Source organism: Saccopteryx bilineata, chromosome 3 (assembly GCF_036850765.1).
Source record: "Saccopteryx bilineata isolate mSacBil1 chromosome 3, mSacBil1_pri_phased_curated, whole genome shotgun sequence".
Lineage (NCBI taxonomy): Eukaryota > Metazoa > Chordata > Mammalia > Chiroptera > Emballonuridae > Saccopteryx > Saccopteryx bilineata.
Window position 1 is genome coordinate 253,235,314 of NC_089492.1, and position 27,666 is coordinate 253,262,979.

The window sequence follows — 27,666 nt, forward strand, 5'->3', positions numbered from 1 at the left end:
ACTTTCTTTGAAGGCAAATTCAGTGGACCATGAGATTATGGGTTGGGTGCTGGGACTTATCTGCTCTGGGATGCAGGTGGCTATGGTAAGGTCATCACAGGAACAGTGTGGCTTCCCTTAGGATGTGCATGACCTTTTGTGCTGAGATGTGAGGAGTAAGCAGGAATTAAGCAGGCAAAGAGTGTAGGGAAGGAGAACACCACCCTTGCTGCGGTCCTAGTCAGTGTAACAGCATGCCAATGAATGTTTGGGTTAGAGGAGATGGGTCTGGGGCTCAGAGGACACTCAACACAATAAAGGGACTGGGAAACTGGGGAGGGGACCACAAAATAGGGGCCTGGGGAGATGTGAGAGGCTCTGCGGGGAGGGGACTGAGAACCAGGGCAGGTGGGATGTTAGAGACTGAAGACCTTTGGGAATTTTCATAGCAGGCTGCTGAGGAGCTCTTGAAAACAGGAATGTTCAATATTTAATTCTAAATTGTGCTTCTGGGGCTTAAATTTCTCTCCTCCCCGGGCCTTCAGTATAATTGGTTCCTCACAAAAACTTGTGGTTTGGGAGAAAACCAGGGGAGAAAGCTGAGTTCCCGAGAAGGGTCACTAGGGGGTGAAGAGGAGAGCACAGCCACTTAATGTGACACCAATGAGGTCAAATGGTCAGTGGACACACATATTTGGAGGCAGCAGTGACAGGAGTTATTCATAGTATTGACTATACTTAAACCTCGAAGAACTAGAATTTTATTTGTATTTGATTTTGATGATTGATTAGTATAAGTGATAGTCAAAGGCAGCATTGAAGAGGATCGATTCAGTGCAGCCTTGACAGGGAGAGAGATAAAGGAGGGGCATTCTCATCTGTGTCTGGCAAGAGGATGGGGCTGTGGCTTTATTCTAGACACCTGAGACTCAGTGTGTAAACTCCAGTGGACGAGATTCCTCCCCACCAGCTGGCTCCCCAAGTCACAACCCTGTCAGCCTCAAAGCACAGCCTGCCACTCCATGGAGAATTATTTCAACATTCATCAAACACCTGTTACTTTCTGGGTACAAAGTCACTTGCCACTTGGTCCTGGATCCCTGCCCCTTGGAGGACACAGTCTCACTGGGAGACAGACCTCGCAATGCAGAGATCAGAGCTGCCACAGAAGCAAGCCCGGAGGGTTTGGGAGCAGAAGTGGGAGGGACCTTGACCCAGTCTGGGGCATCAGGTAGCTTCCGGGAGGAGCGACAGCCAAGCAGGGTCATGGTGTTTTTCAGGGCAGGCCACTCCCGGCAGGCTCAGAGCGAAGGCACAGGCCCAGCTGCAGGCTCCTCAGCTGTCCATGCAGGACCTCATCAGGGCTTACCATTCAGCACAGAGTAGCTTGTCTCCATTCCTCCTATTTTAACAATTCGTGTCTCGCCAACTGGACTCTCAACTCCTCAAGGCCTTGGAGACTTGCACACGTGTGGATGTGAGAGCCAGAAGACAGAGTGAGCGGTGCCAAGGCGAGTGCCTTATCTCAGGGCTCCTTGCCCCACACACCATTGGTCACCATGGTTACATTCCACCTGGTGCCTCTCTCCTCTGGGTCTGAGGGCTGCCCCGTGGAGCCAGCCGTGGAAGAAGGGCCTTCTGGGTAGCTGCCTGCTGGAGATAGCTGAGGACTGGGAACTGGAGATGCAGGGGAAGGAGCAGGGGGCAGAAGGGTGAGCCACGATGCACGCGGACGTCAGCAACTTGCTTGCTATTCCTCTCCTTGTATCCTCCACTTTTTAACCTCAAGACACACATTGAGTAACTGCTCCTGAGCAGACTCACCAGGAAAGTGAAACAGCACTGTGAGGTAGGCTGTAAGGCAATGCAATGGAAGAGAGCTGGCATCAGGAGACCGGTGTGAACCCTGCTGTGCGGCCCTGCGCAGGCTCCGTGCTCTGCCGGCTCCATTTCTGCACTGGGGTTCTCCCCAGGCGCTCTCACAGGCTCAGCCTCCGGTCTCCAGTTTGGACAGCAAAGTGGGAGGAACGCGGGTCTCCGTGGCCGGCCAGGCTGGGGCTGAGTCCATCTGTCTCAGCTGAAGCCGGATCTGCGCGGTCATGCAAAGTAGCCCCAGAGGAAGACGTTGATGGCCAGCAGCAGGACAGCATTGATGTTGCAGACCCGTCTCCAGAGCGGCTCCTCCTCAATGCTGGTCAGCTTCCGCTCCAGCGCAGCCTTCTCTGCTGGGCTCAGGGCTCGCTCCGAGGCCCCGGGGAGCCCACAGAACCAGCCCCAGAGCAGCTTCCCCCAGGATCTGCGAGGGGCTGAGGGACAAAAGTCAGAAGGGGGAGGGATGCAGGAGGGGAGACACAGGCAAGGTTGTAAAGGAGAGTAATGAGAGGGCAAGGGAGAGAGAGAGAGGGTGAGAAACCAAAGAAGGGAATGAGGTGTGCAGAGAGGAGGGGGTACAGAGCAATCAATGCAGCCCTTTCTACAGCCACCGATGGGCGCTGAGCTGGGGCTCTACACTGAGCTCTGTCCCTGGGCCCAGCATCCAGACAGCCATTGAAGAGAAGTACCGCAGCGGTGCGGGGGAGATGGTGTCTTAAGGGGTGAGGATAATGCTCTTCCTCTCAATTCAGATCACACGCCCCCCTGTGTGATGGCGCAGTGGGGGAGCATTAGCCCACTCAGGAAGGAGGCAGCAGTTGAGCCGGACAGACTGAGCTGGGCAGAGTGACGCGGAGCTGTGGGCAGGGTCCTGGGCTGGAAGCTGCGTTCTGGGCCAGCGCTGCCATCACCTGACTGAGGCCACATGCAAATCACTCACTCAACTTCTCTGAGCTGCAGGGTCTCTCCCTTCCAAACAGGTCAATGGAGTATGCCCTGTTCTGCAGGTTGTTTTATGCACTAAATGAGAGTGCAGATTTGACAGTACTTTAAAAGTTAGAATGGTGGAGCCGTGGGGAGAGGTTCCGGGGAAGGCAATGGTCTGAACGTGCATGAGACTGCAGTGCAGACACAGGCTCCCCAGCGTGGAGAAGGGGCTCGCTCTGAGGTTAAAAGGGAGCACAACTCATTAAAAACTACCTTTAAAATAGCTAATAAAAAATGTTTTCAAAGTTTTTTTTGATTAACAATATATTAAAATAAAATGCAAATAAAAATCGTTTCACTGAGGTTGAATACAACCCACTGGAAATGCTTTATCTTAATGGCTTTGGGACCTGGTACTTGGTGAGTTCCACATGACTACAGAGTCAGGGATGAGAAGACCCCGGTGCCATGGAGTCTGCCCCCTCACTGTGCAGAGCAGGAAATAGGCTCAGAGAGAAGAGAGAAGAAACAACTTGCTTAAGGTCACACAGGCTCCGAGCAGCATGAAGAGCAATGATATGAATTCAGCTCTTTGACTGCCCTAAGTGTTATCATTTTACAAGCCGGTCCCAGCATGCCCTTTTGAGTCACTTAGGTAGTTATTGATGAACAATGACTCAATAAACCCAAACCTATCTGCAACCTGGGATAAATATACTTCTTTCGGATCTACTTTGCTGTCCTTAAATTTGTTTTTTAACTTCCTGTGTTTAGGACTCAAAACTATCCTGCCATTTCGCTTTTTAACCGGATTTCAACACAGATGAGACTTCATCCACCTGCGGCCTTCTGAGAAGTGGGTGCTTCTTCCCCGTTTCCGATGTCCCCTTGGCAGGGAAGGGGCTCTGGCACATTACAGCACTTGCCCCTCCCTGCCCTTTCCCTCCTCCTAGTGGGTGGGAGGGGCTTCTCCCACTGAACTTGGCTGACTCAGCGCCTCCTTTGTCCATCTGGGGAGCAGGCCACCCAGAGGGAGCAGTCATTTCTCTGCTTCTCCAGAAACAGGCTCTGCCCTTGACATGGGGGCACCAGGTTGGGCTCTGAGTGGGGAGGGGATGAGCTGAGCCTCCCTCCTTCCTTTTGGGAGATACCTTCACGGCTTCTTCCCTCTCTGCTCTCTCTCTCAGGAGCCACCTCAACTGCAAAGAGCTGAGTGCTCAGAGGGCTGTTTCTATGCCATCAGTGTTATAGGGACCAAGTCCTCGTCCTTGCAATATTGGGATGAGAAGCAGTTTTGAGACCCCAGTGTCGGGTGTATGGACCACAAAGCTCAAAAAAGGGCTACAGAGTTACATTTTGCAAAGCAAAATGGGGGCAGCTGACTAGACCAGGGTAGTGACGTTGAGCTTTGTTGGTGCTTTCTGGGATTTATAGAAGATTATGGATGGATAATTTTATTTTGTTTTGTTGTTGTTATTTTTTTTATAGTGGACCACTGGCTTTTATCTGTGTACATTGGTCAAGAAACTTGGAGTCTTAGATATTGGTGGAGCTCATATTCTGGAATTTACGATGTCATTACCTTTAGGCCAGTGACTGTTTTTCTAGAGTCAGGGCCCTAAGCAAAGGTGAAGGTCCTCAAGGAAGGTGGGAGGCTTTGCAGGCCCCGGGGGAGCACAGGACTCCTAGCACCCGGCAAAGGCGAGGGAGCTGAGGGATGCAGCTGCCAGCCGCGTGGGTCCAACAACCAGTGCTTTAGTAACCTTATTTCTGCTTTAAACTGGCTGGAATTATTAAAAGTTGGGCACACCAGAGGCTGGGAACGAAACAGACACTTTTTGAGGCCCTGGTGGAGCTCTGTCCAGTCCAGGGGGAGAGGTCAGCCGCTGAAAGCACCCCACTCCCCCCAGGCACCGGCTTCATTGAGGACTTAACTTTCATTACAATTTTAACTCCCCAGGGCAAGATAAATTGATCGGGGGCTTTAAATTGCAAACTGATTTAACATTTTGACATTAATTTTTCCTTGGGGATTGTATACATTGGGAAATCTCTATGTTATTATATCAGACTTTCTCAACACTGTTATTTAATCACACTGCAGAAAGATTATAACCGCATTAGGTTTAAAACAGCTACATTATGTCTTATGTCAATTTTCCAACTGTAGATCCTATGTGGTCTTGGAGTACATTTAATCCATGTGCTATTGTAATACATTTAAGAACCTCCAGGGGGCAGTGTTGATATGGCCCCTCGGCAGCTCTGGGGGATACTCAGAGAAATGGTGGTTGCTCTGGAGGAACCTCATGAACACAGACAGTTCTGTATGGACACATGGCTGTTCTCTTCCTGTGAAGAATGGCCATGCTTTTGTGTGACTCCAGGCAGATCATTAAGCCCAGTAGGAAATAAATAATAAAAGGGGGGGGGGCTGTTTCTCTGCCATACCTGATGTTTTCTTCCATGTGGTTGGAACTCAATTAGTGTAACACCCTTTGATTCTCTACCCTTAGGTTCATTCAACCCAGGATTGGAGAAGGGACTTCCCTGCTGGTGGATGTGGGAAGGATAAAGAGGACATGCTTGGCCCCGTCCCTCCCTCCTCCTCCTTGGCAGTGCTCACAGGGGTAGGTGATAATGGGTCCCTCTGTCTAATGCTGGGGTTTGGAATTAGAAAGTACACCTCCCTATGGATATAAACTAAAACTTCCCACCTGTACTTTACCAGTAACGAGGGCAATATTTTGGCTTCCATTTGCCTTACTTGTCTTTTTCCTCAAATAGTTTCATAGCCATGCAGGAAGGGAGCAAGGATATATTCTGGACTCCTGCAGAGACCCCCATCCTCAGTGACCCCCATCTGGGGTCTCTGGGGACCTGTGACCTAGTGTCTGACCCCATCACTCCTCTGTGATAGGCACCCCGGCACACCCTCAGCCTACCTGCATGCTGCTCCGGGCCCTGGCCGGAGCTCTCTGCCCCTCCACCTCCTGCAGGGGGCTCCCCCAGTGGCAGCTCCGTTGTCCCTGCTGTGCCCCCGTGGGCTTCCTTCTCCAGCTCAGTGTGGGGGCAGTTCCGTGTCCACCACGTCAGGCGAGCGAGCTGGAGGGAAGGAAGACACTATCACTTACCTCTGGAGGGAAGTCATGCTGTCCAGGAAGAGGGGCCCATGCTGGGAGGCTGTCAGAGCCCGGGGTGGGGGGTGGGAGGGTGCTGAAACCCACACAGAGCTGGGAGGCAGGGTCCTGCTATGAGCCGGACCACCACTTCTTTTGAAAATCTGCACTCCGGGAGCGCAAGCCAGGTGCTGAGAAACACCCAAGTTGGGCACAGCCCCTGACCTCATGGAGCTCGAAGAGAGGAATAAAGCCCAACAGGGGGAAGGCACCCCATGACTAAGGGCTTCCAAGGTCAGACCGAGGAGGTGATTTCTCTTAAAGAAACAATGCAATGGACGGTCACTGCAGACTGTAGGCACAGGGAAGAGGCTCCGTCCTTGGATTGAGAAAGATCCTCAGCATGGACTGAAGGGGTCCAGCCTGGGGGCTGTTGAGCAAGTGAAGCAAGAAATGCGGTGGTGGGGGGGTCCCGGCAGGGAGCAGTCACAGGAACTGCTGAGGAGTGAGATCTGCAGGCTGCGTGACTGGCTGAGCTGGGCGAGGGAGTCGGGAGTGGAAACATGGTCTCAGGCTCAGGTCCCTGCCTTGGGCCATCAGGTAGGTAGTGGTGCCCCTCACAGAGAGAGAGTGGGCAGGAGAAGGGTGGAATTTGTGAGTGAGAGAGAAAGACAGACAGACAGACACACATACACACACACACACACACACACGGAAGTGGCTTGTGCATGTGCACATGTGATCATGAGCCTAAAGAGTCTGCAGGACCTCCCAGTGGAGATGTCCAGGTGAAGAGAAGCAAAACCTGAGCACCTGGACAGCTCGGGTGGCTTTTCTGCGCCTCCCTTTCTGGTGGCTCAAGAGAGAAGAACACGGCAGATTCCCAGGCTGGTATCAGTTGGACCCAACCATGACTGCCTGAGCTGCTTCTCAACAAGGCTCCCCTCCTGCCCCTGCATATTGAACTAGGTACACCCCCCCCCCCCGTCCTGCCTCCGACCTCCTGTGTCCAGTGCTGCAGGGTGGGGCCCTCTCCTGAGACAGTGTCCACGGGGCATGCCGCTGTGCCTGGTCTAGCAGAGCCTCCTGTGGGGTCAGGAGAGCCTGGGCTGCTTGCTCTGTGCTTGTAAGAACCTCTCCGTAACCTTTGCTTTATACCCACCGAGGATCACTAGCAGCATATGGGTGGTGTTCCTTTAAGTCATGAGGAAGCAGTTAGATTTGGGGTTTGAGTCATGGGAAGGGGGTTTTGGCTTAAGATAAAGAATTGAGTTTCATCTTTATGCAGAAGGTTGTTGAATTTATGGCCATGGATAAGATAGCTCAGGGACAGTGTGGGGTGTCTAGGAAACAATATGTAAGGGGCAGGAAGAAAAAAACCCCATGAAGGCAAAAGAGAGATCAGAAGAACGGAAAAAAAATCCTGGAGGGAGATATGTGATGGAAGTGAACAGGAGAGAAGTCTTTGGGATGCAGAAGGCGGTCAGCAGTATCTGATTCTCCTCAGAATTCACTTAAGATGGAGAAGGGGCCACTGCTTTTGGCAACAAGAGGCCGTAGGGGATCGTGGTGAGAGCAGTTGCTGTGGGAGGTGGAACAGCAGCCAGACTGCAGCGGCTGGGAGGTGGGCGAGAGGTGGGGCGTGGAGACCACTGTTTGCAAAGTTTGTTTTTGAGGGGCAGGGAGTGAGGAGGCATTAACTAGAGGAGAACAGGATCCAGCAGGGATATTTGATTGGGAAACACTTCAGCGTGGGTGAGAGAGCAGACAATGGAGAAAGCGGAAGTTTTGTGCAGTGGTGGGAGATTGTTTCCGAAGTGAGTCTCTCTTGGCTCATCTGTGAATGAACGGCTTGTTGGTAGGAATTAGTGACACAAAGGGTAAAGAGTATTGCAAACTAATGTGCCACACAGGTGAGGGGTGTCAATACCGATATCCACCCGATGTTTCAGGGACCAGCGTCAGGCATGGGCTCTGCTAGGGGCTATATTGTGTCCCCCTTCCCAACTGCATGTGTTTAAGACCTAACTCCCAGTACTTCAGAATGTGACTGTGTTTGGACAAGTGTATTTAAAGAGGTCATTACGGTTAAATGCAGTCTTTACGGTGGCCCTAATCCAATATGACTGGCGTCCTTGTAAGAAGAGGAGACTAGGACACAGACAGGCACAGGGGGAAGACCACTGAAGACAGAGAACAGGGAGGCCATCTGCAGGCCAAGGAGAGAGGCCTCAGAGGAAACAGCTCTAACACCATGATCTCAGACCTGTAGCCCCCAGAGTTGTGAGAAAATAAATTCCTACTGATTAAGTCCCTCAGCCAGTGGTACCTTGTTATGGCAGACAGAGCAAATGAATGCTATTTTGTTCTAAAAGAAAAAGCTTTCAAAAGACGGGGCCCCCATCCAAGGACTGCGAGCTCGTCCACAGGTGAGTTGAGGACCCCAGCGAAGCTCTCACTCTGCCAGACTCCGCTGCTTTTCTCACACACTGTTTCTTGGCCACTCACCCACCTGCTCATTCTTCTAGGTCCGCCTCAAAGTGACCCTGTCAGGGAACCCTTCCCGGCCCCCAGGGGTGACCGCCTCTCCTCTGTGCTCAGTCTGCCCTTTGAGGCTGGTCCTTCTGCACTTTCTCTTGGCGGAGCAACTGTTTGTGTGGGCATCCCTGTGGACAGTCACAGGCAGGGACCATTCATCTTTGTAACCCCAGCACAAAGCCTGGCACACAGTAGGTGCTCACTGAGTAATTTTCCAATTGAATGAATTAACTTTCCGCCGGGAATGAATAACCCAATAAGCTCCCCGCTCCCCAGGGCATCTGTAGGGCAGCAGGCGAGACCGTAACCCAGTGGAGTAAAGCCGGTGGTGGGGGGCATGGGGGACCGAGCACAAGCAGTCCACTTGCCTTTTCCTCGGGGAGGGGGGTTGTACAGAGGCTGACAGTGACGATGACGATGGCAGTGAGCCCGCAGAGGACGAGGGCAAAGTAGAGGTAGTGGAAGTCCCTGAGCACGGCCGGCCTCCGGTCCACCTCCCCACAGGCGGGGGCTGGGTACAGGAACTCCAGGACCATGCGCAGCAGCCCCACCACCAGGCCGCACATGAGGCCCCAGAAGGCTCCCTGTGGAGACAGGGCAGGCCAGCACCGGTGAGATCCAGGCGGGAGGCCCTAGGAAGCTAAAAGCCACTTTGCCTTTAAATCCCTACCTCTGGCTGGTGACAGTGTTTGCAGGTTCGTTGGAGAGAATTCTCCGTTTGTGCTGAGGCTTTGTCTGAACTTGAAGGTGGGCAGATTGGGGTGCTGGAGGGAACACGGGCTCTAGATTCAGAGAGACCGGGATTTGTGGCCCGGCTCCAAGCCAGAACCTCGCTGACTCAGTGTTCTTCTCATGTGCAATGATAGGAGAAATTAGTAAGTACTGAGTATAGATGCTTAACATTCAACTAAAATGGAATGTGATTTTGTAATAAGTAGGAAACACTAGGATCCCTGTTTCCAACTTTCTGTGATGATAAATCAGAAATTGGTATAAACATCTCCTTTCGGTTGCTTCCATTTTTTCCCCGTTTTTCCCTTTTTTTAAAAAAACAAAAGAAAAGCTCCATTACACCCCATATGTTTTTAATAGCACTGTTCAACCCTAACCTGTACCTGTTTTCTGTATGTAAGAGTCACATGACTTGTGCTTTTAAAATCGAGATGCTAATCCTGATTCCAAACACTCTGGAATAAGCAGAAACACCCAGAGTTCAACCGAGTCTGGCTGTGTGCCGTGATCCCCAGCGGGAGAGCAGACCTCTGCAAACAGAAGGCACCAGCGGCCACCTTGCTTCGCGGGCCGTTGGGAGAGGGGCCCCTCTGATCGCCTTTGCAGTGACCTGACTCTCTCGTGTGGCTCCTGTGCAGTCGTGTCCATGATGTCCCTCCCCTCCCGGTGGTAGAGCCAGCAGATGTGGGCCTCTTCTAGTGTTCTGATAAGTAACTGAGTTTACAGTCCTCCTATCCCGAGCTCCTTCCAGGCTTCAGTTAGGTTTCAGTGCAGTTTCATGAATGACACTTCATACACTTAATTCATCATATTATTTGTTATATATATAAATATATTTGCCTTATAGTGTTAGAGATAAAACAAACCCTCGATTTCTTCTGGTCTGTTTTGGACTTTCACACACTGTTCCTTGTGTCTATAATACTCTTCCTTCTCCCATTAATCTGTTGTGTCTTGGCTCAGATGTTGCTTCCTCCAGGAAGGCTTCCCTGACCTCCTCCCAGGTATCCCATAGGTTAGTTGTTCCTGTTCTTTACTCTCCTAGCAGCCAACATTCTTTCTTTTTATTGCTTATTGAATTCTCTTTTCTCCTGGGTAGGCCAGTGATGTCAGACCTGGATAAACCTTATCAATCATGGCATCCCAGCACCTTCATAATAAGATTGATAAATGTTTGTTGAGTGGATGAATGAATCTACATCTGATGCTATGAGTGGGGAGAGGGGCAGCCGGTTTGCCCGAGGTCACAGAGAGAGACCAGGTGATGGCCAGACCAGCCCTCCCGAACCTGTGGTGACCTGCTCTACTCACAGGCTCTGTGATCCTCTTGCAGAAGATGGCCAGCAGGAAGAGGGCGGTGACGGGCGGGGCCAGGTAGCTGGTGACGGACTGGATGTAGTCGAAGAGCTGGCCACTATTGGAGCTTTGGATGATGGGGATCCAGACGATGCTGACGATGACCAGGAACACGATAAACACCCTGCCAGGAGAGCACAGGGTGTGTGGGGAGCGCTCAGGGTGGCAGGGCGTGGGTGGGGTGGAGGGGATGCTTGGGAACCAGGAAGGTGGAGAGAGAGGAATGCATGGTGGCTGAGCCGGTGAATATTAGGAGACTGGAATCCCAAACACTAAGATTCTAGAAATTTTGACTCCTAAAACCCCAGAATATCAGAATTCTAGACTCTAAGGGACAAAGGATGTTTTAAGTAGATGCCTTCAAGGTCACATAGCCGACAGGCTCTTTATAAGCAGGGGTCGGGAAGCTTTTTGGCTGAAAGAGCCATGAACACCACATATTTTAAAATGTAATTCCGTGAGAGCCATACAACGACCTGTGTACCTTACGCATTATCCAATAAAAATTTGGTGTTGTCCCGAAGGACAGCTGTGATTGGGTCCAGCCACCCGCAACCATGAACATGAGCGGTAGGAAATGAATGGATTGTAATACATGAGAATGTTTTATATTTTTAACATTATTATTATTTTTATTAAAGATTTGTCTGCAAGCCAGATGCAGCCATCAAAAGAGCCACATCTGGCTCACGAGCCATAGGTTCCTGACCCCTGTTATGAAGGAATCTGTACCTTTAACCCCACCATCTACCTCAGTAAATGGCCTCTGGTCTTTGCTTGGGATCCCTTTCCTTCTCCGTTTCACCCAAACCCTGTGCAGGGCAGCCCCCAGACTTCAAGGACTTCTCCCTTCTCTAGGCTTCCCCAGCTCTAAGCCCCTCTCCTTCACATTGCCATTTAGCTCAGAGAAGAGGCTCCACCTTCATGTCACCGCCCCCCCCCCCCTCAACTGATACTAGCTCAGGCACAGGTCTCCAAAACACTCTCTATGTAAGATGTTGCAGGTGGGACCAGGTTGTTGAAAATTTTTTCTTAAATGTGCTGGGTGCAATAATGTACATGGCCAGAAGATGGCACTAAAACTCCACTGGTTAATGAAATAAGTGTCTAAAACTTGGCAGTTCAATGTGTAAGTATCAAATGTCTTTTAGAAATGTTTCTGCAAGAGCACTGGCTGGCTAGCTTGGTTAAGTTAGTGTCATCCCAATATGCTAAGGTTTTGGGTTCAATCCCTCATCAGGGCACTTACAAGAATTAACCAATAAATGCGTAAGTGGAGCAACAAATCAATGTCTCTCTAAAATCAATAAATAAATTTAAAAAATAGAAATGTCTGTGCTCATCTGTCCTCTCCTTTTCCTCCCATTTTCTCTCTCTCAGGCCTCACTAATGCACCCCAGTGGCCTCCCTCCCGCTCACCCTCGCCTCTTTGCACAGTCTATCCTGCCTTCAGAGCCTTCTGGTCCCTGTGCGCCCAGGAGCAGGTGGTGGGACTCTACTAGGCAGGCAGCCGTGGGCAGAAGGCATCGTGGTGGAAGGAACAGTGTATGCAAAGGTAGGGATATGGAAAAGAGCAAGTTATCTGAAAAGTACCATCTACCCAAAGGGGAAAATGGACGTATTAGTCCAGAAACCTGAGTTATAGAGCCTTAAATTATGAAGCAAAGATTTCAGAAAGGGCCTTTGAATTTTATGCAAGTCACAAATCCCCAGCCTAAGTCAGAAAAAAGAAATTTTAGCCACTAAATTATACCTGAAGTGCATAAAACTGGTACCTACAAGGTCAGGTTCAAATTCTTTAGCCTGGTGTTTAAGGCTCTGCATCTTTTGGAGACACACTTCCTGTAAACATCTTCACCGGTGCAGGTTCCTCACTGTATTTATTACCTGTGCTTCTGCCTTTCTCATTAAACTCTGCACACCCTCAGGGCAGGGCCACAGAAGTCCCGGTGGCCCCAGCACAAATGTATGATGCAAGGTGGACACTCAGGGTGAGATTGGTGGAGTAAGTTATAGCCTTTTTGTTATCCTGGGATAACAGCTGGTCTGAAAGACCCTGAGGGTGAGTGGCTTGCCAACGTTCTTCCCACTTGCGTGGCTTTAATGCTGTGTCAGCTCCTCTCATTTATCTCCGTTGATCAATTTCAAGAGAACGTTAAATAGACAGGAAAGAGATTTTATCCCCCTCCTTATTCTTGAGGGGGAGAAGTGGTCCAGAGCTGGGGAGGGACTTACCTGAGGTCATGTTGGAAGTTGCGGCCAGAACCAGGAGGTCTGACTGCCAGTCCTGGCCCAGGCCCAGCCACATCAGCCCAGGGCTACCCAGGCAGGGAGGAGGGGAGAGGGCTTCGCCTACAGGAAGGGACACAGGGGAGGGCTGGCCGCGCACCTGCCCACCACCATCAGCTCCTGCTCTGTTGCCTTCCGGCGGAAGCGCTGCCACACGTCAATGGCGAAGAGGGTGCTGCTGCTGTTGAAGATGGAGGTGAGCGAGCTCATGAGGGCGGCCATGATCACGGCGATCATCAGGCCCCGCAGACCTGGGGAGAGAGGACGTCTCCGTGGACCACTGTCCCCTGAGGCTCTGCCAGGAGCCGCGGAGGCTGCAGCGCCCAGCAGAGCAGGAGTCTGGGGTGGAAAGGGGGGAGGGGAGGTGCTAGATGAGGTTCCCAGCCCACGCAGATAAGGAACCCAGGACAAGACACTGGGTTCTGCCCTCGCTCTGCCTCTGCCTTGCTCTGCGGCCGCGGTGGGGACTGGGGGAGTCATCTGCCCTCCCTGAGCCCGTTTCCTCAGTTACACCATTAAGGGGTGTGAGGCTCGGTGATCTCGATGGTTCTCTGCAGCCCTGACGTCTCAGTCTGGGTTTCAGAACTTGCAGACGCTTGCTTAGTGGGTCCCTGGTTGGGAGGAGGCTGACTGTCAATGATTATATTGATAATGTTTACAAGGTTTTCCTTTTTTATTGACACTTGAGCCAGGCAACACCCTGGCCTGGGAAGAGGAAAGCCTCGGTTTGTTTCCTGGTTCTGCAAGTAACCAGTCGTGTGATCTTTGAACTCAGTCTTTTCTTTTGGGGCTGACTTTTCCTCCTGTAGCAAGAGAGGATGGGCCCTACTGATCCGTGGGGCCTCTGACTCTGATGACCAAATGACTGCTCACGCCTGGGGAGGGGACTTCCCACCCGGCCTGCCTGGGTCCTCTTCCCTCCCCCAGTCCCAATCTTTAACCTCCCTCTGCGTGTCACCCTGGAAGACTCATCGTGCCCCAGACCTAGGCCAGCATCTTCCTCTGGGGCCTTCTGTTTCTACTTTGGCTTAATAGCATCTTTATGGTCTCCATACCAGACTCCTCAGGGGTATCCTAGACCCTCCTCTGCGGCGTCTCTGTCACAGCTGGGCCTCCCCTCCCCATCACCACTATTCCTTTGATTCATTACTTATTCTACTGGGTGAGGTGAGGGATAAATCAACTCATTGGCTTCCCTTAAACCTGCCTTTCTTTCTATATCTTCAACCTCATAGTGTTGTATACCAAAACCTGGGGACCCCTGGGGATCCCTCTGTCTTTCTTGTCCTTTAAATGCAGTCAGTTATCAAGTCCTGACAATTCTACCTTATAAATATCTTCTAAACATCTTTTCTCCATCTCTGAAGACACTGACCTGGTCCACACCACCGTGCCCACTCCCCTGGACCACTGCACGCCCCTTGTTAATCATCTCCCTGCTGCCCTGAGGCTGACCCCTCCAGGCAGAGCGGTCCTTCTAAAACACAAATCCTATCGTGCATGTGGCCTAAAACCCTCAGAGCCTCCGCTGCCCTCAGAGTGAAGGCGTGGCCATCACCTCTTCTCCACGATGGTTGTCCTCAGTCCTCTTGCATATGATCCCACATGGGGCCGCCTGCAGTTCAGACTTTGTGCCTCTCCCAGCCCTGGGCCTTTGCACAGGCAGCCCCTCCTCCCTGGGTGACATTTCCCATGCCCCTCTAGCTTTGTCTGCCTAAGCTGTTTCTCGGGTCCTCGCCTCTGAGAAAGCATCCCCAACATTCCTCCAAAGGGGGTCAGGTGCGTCTTTAGGGCTCCCTTAGTCCCACTGTGTCCTCACACTGGTCACATCGTATAGGAGCCTCTGCCAGCCTGGGTGCCCTGGAGACTAATGGAACCTGAGAACAGGAGCCGGCCCTTTATCCCTGTGCCTCCAGGACCAGGGCACAGAGCAGTGCTTTATGGATGCCTGTGAGTGTGTGAGTGTGTGAGTGTGTGTGCGCGCGCACGCGCGCGCATGCGTGCAAGCACTGGGAGGGCTGTGGAGGTGGATGTTTTTATTCCCTCTTCCCATCCATGTCCATCTTTAATGCATTCCCACCTGGGTGGTGAGGATTGGAGGCGCTGGGAGGTAGGAGTGACGAGTGGCGTGGGGGACACAGGACTCACCAATGGGCATGAGAGCTATGACCAGCTTGGGGTAGGCGATGTTGGAACATCCCACTCGGGCCCCGCAGATTCTCTGGCAGATGTCAGGGTCCACGCAGCCCACCTCATCTGCAGAAACAGTGATGGCATTAGAGCCGGTCTCCCTGTGCCTTCTCGGTGGGCCCAGGGTTTGCTTTCTGGCCCCATGGGAAAGCGTTCATGGGTCGTTCTGGCTGGGCCACAGGGTCAAGGGGCAGGTGGCGGTCTGGGTGCTACAATTCAGCTCTCGCTGCTAAATTCCTCTACCATAGACTATCCTGCCGAGCTGATAGACCTGTTTAGGTTTTAGGCCTTATATCCTGATAAAAGACCAATATCCTTGGAAGGCACCAAGAATGCCTCGACTAGTTGTCCCCTTGTAAAGGGAAGCAGGATTTTAAAATAACAGCCAGATACACATTTTTCCACTGAAATAGTTGTATATTTGGCCCACAAAGTTGGCCAACATACTAAGTGTTCTTTTTTTTTTTTCCTTTGCATTTTTCTGAAGCTGGAAACGGGGATAGACAGTCAGACAGACTCATGCACGCACCCGACCGGGATCCACCCAGCACGCCCACCAGGGGGCAACGCTCTGCCCCTCCGGGGCGTCACCCTATTGTGACCAGAGCCACTCTAGCGCCTGGGGCAGAGGCCAAGGAGCCATCCCCAGCGCCCGGGCCATCTTTGCTCCAATGGAGCCTCGGCTGCAGGAGGGGAAGAGAGAGACCGAGAAGAAGGAGAGGGGGAGGGGTGGAGAAGCAAATGGGCGCTTCTCCTGTGTGCCCTGGCCGGGAATCGAACCCGGGTCCCCCGCACGCCAGGCCGACACTCTACCACTGAGCCACTGGCCAGGGCCCCATACTAAATGTTCTTAATGAAAACTATGCACCGCCCGCTGGCTCTGGCCCGACAGCGCCAGAGGGAGTCCAGCTCTCACCTGGGTACAGGGCCCGGCTGATCATGCCCGGCATGACGATGAAGAACATGGGCAGCATCTTCAGGTAGCCGCCCAGCACTGAGCCTCCCTTGGCATGGGACAGACTCTTGGCGGACAGAGACCTCTGCACAATGACCTGAAAAGTCACCCGTGGAGGTGAGGCATTTCGGCCGGGCCAGGCTCAGCTCAGCCACACGTGAGCTCTGACATGGTCGCTGCCTGTGCCCCTGCAGCGGCCCCAGAACAAGTCCCAGCCCTCTGTGCATCCAGATGCCCCGTTTGCCCGCGGGGAGCTAGGCCCGGTGGTGGTGGGCGGGGCCAAGCCTGGCTGGGGCATCACCTGGTCCGTGCACCAGCACCAGGTAGCCAGCACCGTGAGCCCGAAAATGAGGCCTGGCCAGGGGATGTCCCCGCTCAGGGGGTCCCGAAGCATGTGGAAGGCATCGGGCCGGGGGAGGTGACAGGTGGTGTTGGGGACTGTGACGTTAGGGACGGCCTGCCTGTACCGCTGCTCCAGGCCTGGGTACCAGCCCACCTCCTTAAAGCCTGTGGGAAGAGACAGCAGTGAGCAAAACAGCCCGGAGACCCCACGGGGCCTGTCACATGCCCCCAGCTCCCAGTCCGGGGTGGAGCCCCTGGGTTTGGAACTGCGATGGGACAGGGAAATGCGGGAAGGATGTGGTGCCCCTCTGGTTTGGTATGGAGAGAATCCTGCCCCTGGCCTGGGGGGACTGTGGTTCTGGGAAGTTCTGATCAAACCACGGAGGTAACAGCCAAAGCTAGATGAGAGAGGAGCTTAGGGGCAAGGTTGGGGTGCATTCAGTTCTCTTCCTTACCCAGAAACATGAGGACCAGGGCTCCCCCCACCATGATGATCGTCTGCAGAGCATCAGTGTAGATCACGGCTGTGAGGCCCCCTGGGAACCCAAGGAGAGGGCTCGTCAGTCAGCCAGCAAGGTTCCTCTCTGGGAGCCCGCCCTGTGCGTGGCCACCCTGGGGAGACCAGAGAACACACGGAGGCCCCTTAGCAGGTGGACTCTGGCCACCTGCCTTTCCCTGCACTGCGTGCTCCCCTCTGTCCCCCTGCAGGGTGCAGGCTGGTCACAGTCACGGGTGCTTAGGCCCGGCTCTTTCCACCCCAACAGCCTCTGCCTGGGGCTGCCCTGCCACAGCTTGTGTTCAGGATCCCAAGTCTATTCCCCTGGGAGCTGGAAGCTCCAACAGGAGTACCCCTCCCCCACCCCAACGCCCACTTAAATTCCCCATCCTCCCCGGTCAGCTTAGCCAACGGTACATCTGCCCTGAGCCCACGTCCCAGGATGCCCAGGCCCGAGTGGGTGCTCTGGAGGCGGTAGGGGAAGGTGGGTTTGTGGCTTTTGTCGGAAGCAGCCCAGTGGCTCTGGTCCAGATGACAGTGCCTGCTACAGCAGGTCTTCCTCAGTACTCTGTGTCTCCTGTCTCCCTCCTGCTGGCTGTTTCCTCCTGTTCCTCCCTTTCTCTGTCACACTGTGTCTCTCAGCCTTTTCCTGTTTCCTTTGATCCTACTTCTCTGTCCATCTCTGTCCCTGGCTCTCCCTGTTTCTCAGCCTCTCTGAGGGGCAGTTCTCTCCCTGCCCCTGGATGTCTCTGTCCTCCAGCCTGTCCCGCAGTCAGCAGCGTCCCTCCGCACCTGCCTGCCCCGTCCCTAGGAGTCTGATCCCCGTGCCTGCACCCCGAGGCGACCTCCGCCTGGCCCTACCTGCGATGGTGTAGACGGCCGTCACCACCAGCAAGATCACTGTGGACAGGTAGAGGTTCCAGCCCAAGGCCATCTGGATGAAGAGGGCTCCAGAGAAGATGTCAGTCTGCAGAGACCCGGGCCAGGAAGTCACCCGGTGTGGCCCACAGGGGGTGTCACCTGCCTCCTCAGCAACAGCAGCGGCTGTCAGCTCTCATCACGTGACAAGGACAAGCCTTAAGTGCCGTGCCCGGGAGGATGGATGTGACCTTGCCAATGCTGAGCAGCCGTGGATATTTTAAAGCAAAAAAGTACCCATTGGAACTCAGAGACTGAGAACAAAGACACCTGGTGGCACCGTGAGGACAGCCATTAGCCGAGAAGGGTGGTGGTGGGCGGTGCAGTGAGAGACGGAGGAAGTGAAGCAGGGAGCTGGTGTCAGGGAAGAGGCCTCTTGGGAGGAGACTGGGATCCCAGAGGGTCCCCACCTGCTCGCTGACAGGGCAGAGGCCTGCTCAGCTGCCCAATGGGCTCAGGGCTGACCTGAGGGGCAGGAGCCCTGGTGCAGGGAAACTGAGGTTCTGAATATCGCCCGTGTTTATATTTATTAGAGGAGGTAGGACTGCATCCTTTGCCTGAGCTGGCTTAGCTTGTTTATAAGCGCTGGTGGAATAAGATGGTGTGTAGTTTTATCCAATCCTGGACCTGAATGCGTCTGCTCCCTTCAGTGCGTGCTTGCCGACCCCATCCTATGGCTGTCATGAACCCATTACCATGTCATGAACATGGTGGCGTGGCAGGAGACCGAGACTAGTCATAGGACCCCAACTTTAGTTCCAGTCCCAGGGCTGGCCCTTGGGGAGAATCATGTGACGTAGGTTTGCTTTCTAGGGTTAGGTCAATAGAGAAGGAATAAGGACTTTTTTTTAACTGTAACATTCTAAGCAATTAATGCATGGCACTAAATGCAGAATCAATTGCTGGAAGGATGAATGAATGAACTCTCAATTATTATGAGGTCTTTGAATCGAGGGACTGTCATTCACTCAACATTTGCCATTCATCTCTGATTGCACACTGCGGAGGGAGAGCTTGCATTGAAAGTATGTGGATTTATTCTTTCTTTCTCTCACCCTCCCTTCCATCCATCTATCCAACAAGCCCTGTCCTATCCTCAGCATTTTCAGAGAAACAAGACAGCCACACTGGGGTGAGTTCTCACCGAAATCTTGGTGAAGATGTAGAGGATGAGAGACAGCACAGACATGTACACCTGAATCCTCTGGCCCCCGAATCGCTTCCTCAGGTACTGCGGCATTGTGACAACGCCGGCTGCAATGTACACGGGGACAAAGATCCAGCCGAGGGCCAGAAGCAGCCAGGTCGCCTGGGAGAGTGGGGAGAGGAAGGTTTCCATGTCAGGATGCAAATGGAGGGGTGGTCTGCTACCGAGGGCTGGTGCCACGCAGAGAGCCCTGAGCAGGGAGCCAGGGACCTGGGGCCTGATCTCAGTCCTGTGTGACCTCTGATGGGCCCACTGTCTCCTCAGGCTTTGGTTTCCTCATCTGTTAAATGGGTCCTCCATTCAGCATGCAGCCTCCCCAAGCCCAAATGCGGCTCCTCTCAGGGCTAGGGCCAGAGCTGGGCTGGGGTGGGTTCAGACCCCCAGTATCCCTGGGAAGCCTCCGGGGCAACTTCCTTACGTTCCATTCGAAGCCCCCTACAGCAAGGCCTCCAGCAGCTCCTGTCCCAGCCAGGCCGATGAACAAGCCGCTGCCCACATTGCTGGACATCAGAGATGCTCCGATCTGCAAGGCACAGGTGGGGTCAAATGTCAGGGGTCAATTTTAATCTGAATTAATCTGGAGTGAGGACCATAAGCTTCAGGAGCTGGGATGAGGCAGAGAGAGCAGGACCTGGACTTAGGAAATCTGAGATCAGAGGGAGGAGGGGCCGTGGGGAGAGCAAAGAGAACGAGGGATGGAACTGACTCATTTATCGAGTGCCAACTGTATGCCAGGCACTGTGCTGGGTCTTTTGTGTGTGCCGATACACTTCATCTCCCCAGAGGTTTGGAGGGATGAGTATTCACCTTTCCAATTTACAAAGAACGGAATTAATGTCAGGAAACATAAGGACACTCACTCCAGGCCACCCAGTGCGGGGAAGAAGGGAAGCCGTGGGGAGCGGGTCCACGCAGGGAGGAGAAAGCCCTGACCAGGCCATAGATCTAAGCCCCGCAGAGCCTAGGGGGTTAAGATGGAGGAGGGGAGAAATAAGCGCTGGCCCGATGGGAGAGCCTGGGTCCCAAAGGTCTCAGAATCGACTCCTTGGGGTTGTATGGGATTTCTCTCATTTAACTGCTCTTCAGTATTAAACTGATATGTCACCTTCTCAAGAAAACCTTTGCTAATCCCACTTGCACTGTCTGGAGGCCGGAGGCTTTCTGCGAGCGCTCACAGGCCCCTCTGCTCCCCTCTAGCTCAGCCGTGATCACGTTGTTCACGAGTCTATCTGCCCAGCTCAGCTCGGCTTCTGAGGGACGGCACTGTCCTGGGTCATCTCTGTGAGGCCGGCCTGCAGCCCGTTAGAAGGTGTCCGGTGGATGCTTGTCCAAGGTGTACGTTTGCTCAGGCAGCAGGTGCGCTGGGACTGAGAGAAGGAGCCCAGAGCCAGGAAGCCCACTTAGGGTGCTGTTCCCTTTGTCCAGGCAGGAGAAGATGAGACAAGAACTTGGATGTGGGAGAAGGGAAAGGAGGAATGTCCACTCACCGGCCACCAGCTCATGGACCTCCCCGCCAGGAAATAGCCACCGATGGTCCCCCGGCTTGCACGAATGGACGACTGGAAAGGAAGTGGCCAGCGGTGAGGTTTTCCCAAGGCTCCCCCACTGCTGCCCTCACCCAGGTTCCCCGCCCCTCAGCACAGGCATTGCGGGGGCGCAGAGGTTGAGAGCTGAGGCAGGTGTTTCACCATCTTTACTCTACGTGTCCTTGGGGGCGGTCACCGCCTCTCTCTGGGCCTCACTGCTTGTGTCCCAGAACTGGTGTGGAGAGTGAGGAGCTGAGGGGGATACAAAGCCTCCTGGGCACAGTGCTGCCCAGGCGTACGAGATCATGGTCAGTGTGCACGGCAGCCCCTGCCCTTCCCTCTGTCCGAGCGTCCAAGCCTGGTTTCAGGAAATGAGCTGCTAGCTCCTCTTCCGTGCAGGCCTCCTCACTAGGGGCTGCACTTCTGACGGTGGGACTTCGGGCCCCAGGCAGAGTGTTGCAATGACTCTGTTCTGGGGGGCTTCTCCTGCCTTGTCCTGAAGTCAGTCCACACCACTGAGGCTTATCCGGGATCCTGGGACAGTCCCTGTCCAGCACAAGTGGGTGCGCAGTTAGTGGCCTGTTTGGGGGACTGCTCTGGAGAAGGAGAGTGGGGAGTTGCAGAACCTTCTCTGGGGCGCAGGGTGGGAGCAGGGCAGTGGGGAGGGGAGGATAAATTGAAAGCCCTCAGTAAGATGCAGAAGCCAATAGGCGTCTGCCTGGGTGTGGAGATAGGAGAGGGAGGTGGGGAGATGTGAAGCTTCTCTTCCCCGGGGAAAAGCAATTCCTCAGCCACTGGGCAGCGATCAGTGTGTGTGTGGGGTGGGGCGAGGCTGGTGCTCCTTAAACCTTCTCTTGAACTTTCCAGTGTCACCTCTAGTCTTCGGGGAGCCAGAAGAGCAGAAAGAATTAATTTCATAGATGAGGACAGTGAGGCCCACAGACAGGGAGCGACTCATCCGAAGTCCCCCAGGAGCTGCTGCTCCTCACAGCTGGCCGCGTCCCCGGAGCTGGGGAATATCTGTTCATCCACTTCTTCCTCACACCAGCCCTGGGAGGCATGGCTGTTCTCCCCACTTTACAGATGAGGAAACCAAGGTCCGGAGGGTTCCTGCCCTTGCCACAGCCTGGTAAGTGACTGGTTGGGATTCTTGTCACTGTCTCCCTCGCAACAGAGTCTAAAGGTGATGGTGTTTCTCCTGAGTACTTCCGTGATAACAGCAGCCAGCCATTGTGTGCTGGGCCCTGTGCCAGACGCGTGCTTTCGTCATGTTGCTGAATGGACGTGACCACTCCACAGGGTCATCCTTATTCCCACTGTTCAGAGAAGCTTCGTATGTTCCCAGGGCCGCGCCTCCCTAAGTGTTGGGGCTGGGATCGGAACTCAGGGCTCGCTGACCTGGCCCCGCTCCCTGGCACGGAGGCTTCAGTGAATAATTGAGAACAGAAGGACCTTGGGATCCGCCTGGCTCCCTTCCGTGAACACAGGTGCCCCAGCTCCTTTAGAAAGCACTGTTCCTTGCCAAGACACTATGGAGCAGAGGGTGGGGTAGGCCAGGAGTCAGCATCCGCAGAGCTGGGGACCTCGGCAGTGTGAGGAGGGAAGGGAGGCATGGGAACTCGGGGTGGCCAGGGACGGGTGGGGCCGAGGGCAGCAGGTGCACAGAGACAGGGGTCCAGGAGGTGGGGCGCAGGCCTGGCCTGCCTCTGGCTCGCTGTGTGACCTCAGGCAAGTCACACCCCTCTCTGGGCTACAGTCTGCCCGTGTCGGAAAGCACGGATTGGTGAGGGTAATTCACGAAGGCCCTTTTACCCAGCCCTGTGCTTCCCTGGCCCTCCTTCCTTCTGCCCACCCTGCCCACTCTGGCTCCACAGCCAGCTAGAGATGAGAGTGAGCCTCTGCCTCCCCTGCCAGGCCCCAACCTCCGGGAGGAGACTCACCCAGACCCCCACGCCGACGACGAAGACGAAGTAAACAACCAGGACCCCGATGTCGTAGGCGTGCAGGCTGGCTCCCGGGCCCAGTGCCGAGCGCGGAGCTGTCGCAGTTCTGACCCCGTTTCCCGGCGCTCCAGGCCCCACCGCTGCCAGCACCATGCTCGTCTGCCGGAGTCGCTCACCTCCAGGCTGGACTTTGAGGCGCTCCTGGCTTCATTCCTTTCCTTTAATGATTAAACAGCCCCAAGTGCATCAGCTGCTGAGAAAGCTCTGGGCACCACTGGCCACTGGCATGCAAAGTCCTGTCCACTCTTTTCTCCTGACTGCCACCCTCACTCTCTGCAGGAGTCTCTCCCTTTCCCTGCCGCCACCACCAAACACACACACACACACACACACACACACACTCACACACACACACACTCACACACACACTCACACACTCACACACATACACACACACACTCACACACACTCACACACACACACACTCACACACTCACACACACACACACACACATGTGCGCGCGCGCACGTACACGCACAGGTACACGCACATCAACACCCCCAGGGAGGAGGCGGAGGGGGAAAGAGCAGAGACTTGGAACCCTGTATCTGGGAAGAACTTTAGAAGTCAAGGTGTCAAGCTCTTGCTAGTGTGAAGGGGAAACTGAGACCCAGGGACGCGAGGGTCACACAGGGAAGTAAAGGCAGAGCTGGGCCTTGATCCAGGTTTCCTAGTGGTCGCTAGTATCCAATGTCGCTCCTGCCCAGTGGGAGGAGGCCAGAGAGAAGTCACCCTGGCAAAGCATTCACCCCTCACACGCTGCTATCTCCAACCCACCCAGGCGTCCCCTTCCCTTTATCTTCAGTGCGGGAAACTGAAGCCCGGGAAGAGACATGTTTATTCCAGCCAGGGTGGGGCTAAAATTCCTTTCTCCTCGGTCCGTGCCCCTGCCCCGAGCTGTGACAATGGGCTCTCCAGAAAAGAAGCCAGCATGCCTGGGTCATGGGGAGGACAGTCTTCCCCATGACCCAGGCGGCCTGCTGTCCAGTCCCCGGCGCATCCCAGTCACCTGCAGGGCGTCGTGGGCAGGCTGCTAAGTGACTCTGAACTTGGTGTCTTAGGTCGGCATGGTCTAGGCCCTGCCTGCTTCTCAGTGACAGTGAGTGACTTCCTCCTACGACCCCCCAAAGGGTGGACCTACCCTGACCCTCAGTGTTCAACTGCCCATGTACCCTGTCCCTCAACCCCATCCTCACAGATGCCTGTGGCTGAGCTCCGACCCCTGCGCGGTTTACCACGCCCTAAACCAGCAGGTGTGGTCCCTCAGCAGCCATGCCTGTCTGTCAGCCAACCCGGCGACTCAGCACCCAGAGCCCAGGAAGTGCCAGGAGGGAGCACGAAAGGCTTTGACATCGATGGAAGAGATATTGCAAAGCCTATGCCCAAAGCCCCAGCCCTGGCTGTATCGGGGAGCCCTGAGCCCCACCCCCACCCCCAGCGCCTGTCTGTGGTTGCTTCACCCTGAGCCTTGGTGTTTACCCTGAGCCCCAGCTCACAACAAACCAGGAACAGCATGGCAGCAGGAAGGAGGCTGAGAGCGGCAGGGCCCTCCAGAGACAGCAGGAGAACGGCCATGGCGGCCAGACGGTGCACCCAACGTCATCAAACCAGGGAACTCAGAAAGAAGGACGCAAAAGACAAGCCAAATGGGGCGAACAGACCTACAAGATTAGGCTCCATTGAACCTCAACGAGGGGCGTTCTTGAACAGCAGCTGAGACTGAAACGCACTGACCCAGCATCACTGAGGTAACATTACAGTCTGAGCATCGGGGACTTTCTGTTTAGGGGCACGGGTTATGACATCCAGGCGGAAGAGTTTTACTCCAAATGGTCTAGCATTTTAGGCAGGTGTTGGCATTGAAGAACGAGGCCTCAGTTATCCTCTCGGAGAACTCCCAAGACGAAAGGGCCCTCATGTTGTCGTTCTTTCCTTGGGTGAGCGCCTGCGTGCACCTGCTCTGTGAGGCAGACACCATCACATGTGCAGTGGGGCCCAGCCCAGCAGGAAGCCAGGTAACCACACAGAACAGGCCCTTCAGCACATAGTAGGTCAACATCCATCCACCCCTCTCTTCCTAGTTGAGGCGCTCAGATAAAGAGGCAACAAAGTCCATTTGAGGAAGATGGCAGGGCTGAGAGGGCAGGGGGCTCACTGGGCAGCCTTCTCTGACCGCCTAGCCTGGAGAGTACCCACAGCCTCTGCCTGCTCCCCATCTATCTCTCTGAAGGCATCCGTTCATTTGGGGCGTGTTTCCCTTAGACCCGAACCTCTCAAGGGCAGGGACCTGAGCATATCATTCATTTTCATGTCTGTAAAGACCAAAGCAAAATCAGTACTTAAACTAGAGAATGTTTTTAATAGACCATGTTGGAGTGGGAAGGTGAGTGGTGGGCAGGGCAGGCACAACTCCTGGCAGAGGGAACAGTGTGAACTTGGCAGGGCGTGTCACAGGCATAATGTACTCAGGAAATGGCTTTTTTGGTGGGACTGGAGCTTGGAGTTTGGAGGGAGTGTGTGTGGGGGGATGAGAAGAGGGCACAGTGAGACTGGCATTAGGGAGAATCCCTCCTGGGGCCAGCATGGGGGTCGGATGGGTCTGCGGAAGTCGCACGGGCAGAGACAGGCACTAGTTAGAAGGGAAGGAGAGGGCTCTGGCTGTTCATACTGAACTACAAGCATGCAGACCTTTGCATCTTCCTCTCCCCTGGGGTCCCTGCCCTGACCCAGTGCCAGTAGCTGGAATAGGACCCTCATGTTGGGTTTCCCCAACCCTGGAAGGTGCCGCCCCTCCACTTCCTGGGCCTGCACCTGCTCACCCCCCTCCCGGAGCTGTAAGTGGAAGCACCTCTGGGTTTGTTCTAATCCCAGAGGGACTGATTTGTAACCAGGTGGAAAGCCTTTGGCTAAGGGGATGGAGCACTAATGGTAGACCTTGAACGTGAGGTATGAAATGCTGATGGGACAGGGTGGGCCTCAGCCCTGGAGCCCACGGGCCCTCACGGAGTTTTCCATGTGGAAGGAACCCCTCTCGTGCTGTGTCCGCATCCATCTGCGTCCTCCAGCCTCCTGGGCCGGGGCAGATCCTGGGCAGGTTCAGCTCTGGCTACTTGCAAGTTCTTCCTGAAAAACCACTCTACCAACCTCCTGCTGAGAAGTTCCTCTTCCAGAACAATGAAGGGTAAGGCCTACCAGCATGTGACTATCGTGTAGGTCACATCCCAAATACAATTGCAATTCTGATACTGACTATGAGTTGGCCTCATTATTCCCATTTTGTAGGAGGCTGAGGCTCATTGGTGACATCCCACAACTATGCCTCCTTTGGGTTTTGAATTCAGGCCTGAGTCGCTCTAAAAGCTGTGTCAGACCACCTGTCCCTTTCTTCTCAGTCCTGTGCCTACGGAGAGACAACATGGAAGGTGTATCCTTCCAGTGGTAGGTGAGAAATCAGCTCTGTTTTGCCCCTTCCAGTGGGCACAGAGCTGGCTGGGCTGGGGATAGGAGCCCTACTGGGGTCTGGGTTCAGGTAGCAGAGACCTTGTGCCACCCCAGCCCTCAGCCACCACTCCTCCAGCCACTGCTCTAGCTCTCAGACTGGGTGGCCTGATGACACTGTTATTTTTTGCCACCTGCCTGTGCTCCTCTCAACTGGAAGCAAGTTCAATGCGATGTGATTGATCTGGGTCACTCTGAGCACACTCGGTGCCGGGCCTGGCCAGGCTGTCCCACTGCACAACCCCAGGGGGCGCCATTCCCTGGCATTGGGGAAGGTGGTGGCTGTGCTTTTGCAGGGGTCCTGGAGGAGGAGCTCTGCTGGAGGAGAAAACCACATTGTCCCTGGAGGCCAGGAGAGGCACTCACTTCTTCACGGTGTCACCCCCTCCCCCAGCCACCCAAAGGCCAAGGCATCGGGAGTGCTCCCAGCCTCATCCACACAGTGGGGAAGGGTGGGGGCTCCCTGTGGACAGGCTGAAAGCTTAATTCCAAGAGGAAAGGATTATTATGTAGGAGAATAAGGCTGAGAAAGATGGTGACAGAGACCCAAGGATGGAGAAAGAGGCGGAAAGGAAAGGGAGAGAGTTGCACACTCTCGTTATTAAAAACGTATCCCTGCCAGACCCAGGTGTCCCCTACCTGTGCAGCCTGGCCAGGACGAGGCCTCCCAGGCCGTGTCTCAGCCTCGGCTCAGGCTGAGGGCAGGCGGCAGCTCCCCAGTCTGGTGTGGCTCAGGCCTGGCTTCTGACAGCTCAAGTCAGGGCAGTGCTGGAGCCCTAGCTCCTCCCCCAGGCGAGGTGTGGGGGGAAGGGGTGTGGGGGGACTGTGCTCCCACTCCAGCCCACTGGGCCTTGGGTTCTGAGGGACAGCACTTATCCTTTGACCTGTCCTTGTCCCTGGGGGAAAAGGAACTTGTTCTGGGCGTTCTCCTGGACCCTGAAGGGCTCAGATAGAGACCACAGCTCAGCGCTAGCTGCTGTGGCAGCCCTTGTGCCCACATACCTGGGCAAACAGGTTTCTCAAGACAGGAGGAGGGGCGGGGCGGACACTGGAAACTTAGCCATTGTCTGCAGCCTAGAAGAACGGCTTGGTGCTGGGCATAGCTCATGCACAGGTGTGACTGCCACATGCATGTTCACATGTGTGCACACCTATGATGACCAGCAACTTATCTAGGAAATGCTGCAGGTGGGTGATGATGAGGACACAGAACCCCGAGTCCAACCAGCCCAGACTCATTTAGTCCCCTCTGCTCACCAGGCACTGAGGGTGCCTGGCCGCTGCTGTCCTTTCTGCAGGCATCACTTTTACGAAGAACCAGAGCTGACTCCACGAGCGAACACCTGAGCCCCTGGCGGTGGCGGCAGCAGGTGCGGCCATGGAGCCAGGAGAGCTGTGCTGTCCCCGGCACTCTGGTGGTCCTTGAGCGCGGACCCATGTGTCTCCAGGTCGCTGGGGTCCCTGTTTCCTCATCTGTGAAAGGAGACGTCTGGAATCATTCCTAATGACCTTGGAGATCTACCGTGCTGTAAAGTAAACTGTACAGGGGGTCCCCCAGCCTTTCAGTTCTAAGGGTCATGGCGGAAGTGGGACCCAGCTGGAGCTGTGACTGACAAGCAGAAGAAGAGGGGCGCTCGTTAGTCACATGAGATTGACCTGCTTAGGTCCCCTCTCTTAGCCTCAGTTTTCTTGCATGTGACAAGGGAACAACAAAGGTC

The 27,666-nt window shown here is 54.4% G+C and overlaps 2 protein-coding genes across 3 annotated transcripts in view; one reads left to right on the forward strand and one right to left on the reverse strand.

The window, feature by feature from the left end:
• Positions 1-724: 724 nt before the first annotated feature.
• Positions 725-26,786, reverse strand: LOC136331178 (sodium/glucose cotransporter 4). 2 transcript variants are annotated; one of them, XM_066269249.1, is made up of 15 exons: positions 26,588-26,786; positions 22,387-22,607; positions 20,408-20,479; positions 19,339-19,443; positions 18,858-19,022; positions 17,657-17,762; positions 16,755-16,835; positions 16,259-16,464; positions 15,919-16,054; positions 14,961-15,068; positions 12,913-13,063; positions 10,479-10,647; positions 8,804-9,019; positions 5,724-5,883; positions 725-2,285 (listed from the first exon to the last, which is right to left on the reverse strand). In XM_066269249.1, exons 2-15 carry the CDS (start codon positions 22,540-22,542, stop codon positions 2,077-2,079), a joined length of 2,040 nt encoding a protein of 679 aa, XP_066125346.1. In that variant the 5' UTR covers positions 22,543-22,607; positions 26,588-26,786; the 3' UTR covers positions 725-2,076. The 2 variants fall into 2 exon arrangements, with proteins under 2 accessions (XP_066125346.1, XP_066125347.1); XM_066269250.1 differs by lacking the exon at positions 26,588-26,786 and adding an exon at positions 20,609-20,992 and having other exon boundaries at positions 22,387-22,525.
• LOC136330031 (selection and upkeep of intraepithelial T-cells protein 7-like) overlaps positions 23,649-27,666 on the forward strand; it is a 92,518-nt gene continuing 88,500 nt past the window's right edge. Inside the window, exons 1-4 of the mRNA XM_066266551.1 lie at positions 23,649-23,852; positions 24,289-24,465; positions 25,516-25,631; positions 26,571-26,704. Of these exons, the coding sequence (XP_066122648.1) occupies positions 23,649-23,852; positions 24,289-24,465; positions 25,516-25,631; positions 26,571-26,704 (631 nt within the window). The remainder of the gene's footprint in view (positions 23,853-24,288; positions 24,466-25,515; positions 25,632-26,570; positions 26,705-27,666) is intronic.

Coding starts and splice junctions, on each gene's coding strand:
- LOC136331178 (XM_066269249.1), bottom strand. CDS start 22,542: ATGGTGCTGGCAGCGGTGGGGCCTGGAGCGCCGGGAAACGGGGTCAGA. Junction 20,480..22,386: donor TCGTCGGCGTGGGGGTCTGG/GTGAGTCTCCTC, acceptor CTTCCTTTCCAG/TCGTCCATTCGTGCAAGCCG. Junction 15,069..15,918: donor CAGCCGGGCCCTGTACCCAG/GTGAGAGCTGGA, acceptor CTGTTTCTGCAG/ATGAGGTGGGCTGCGTGGAC.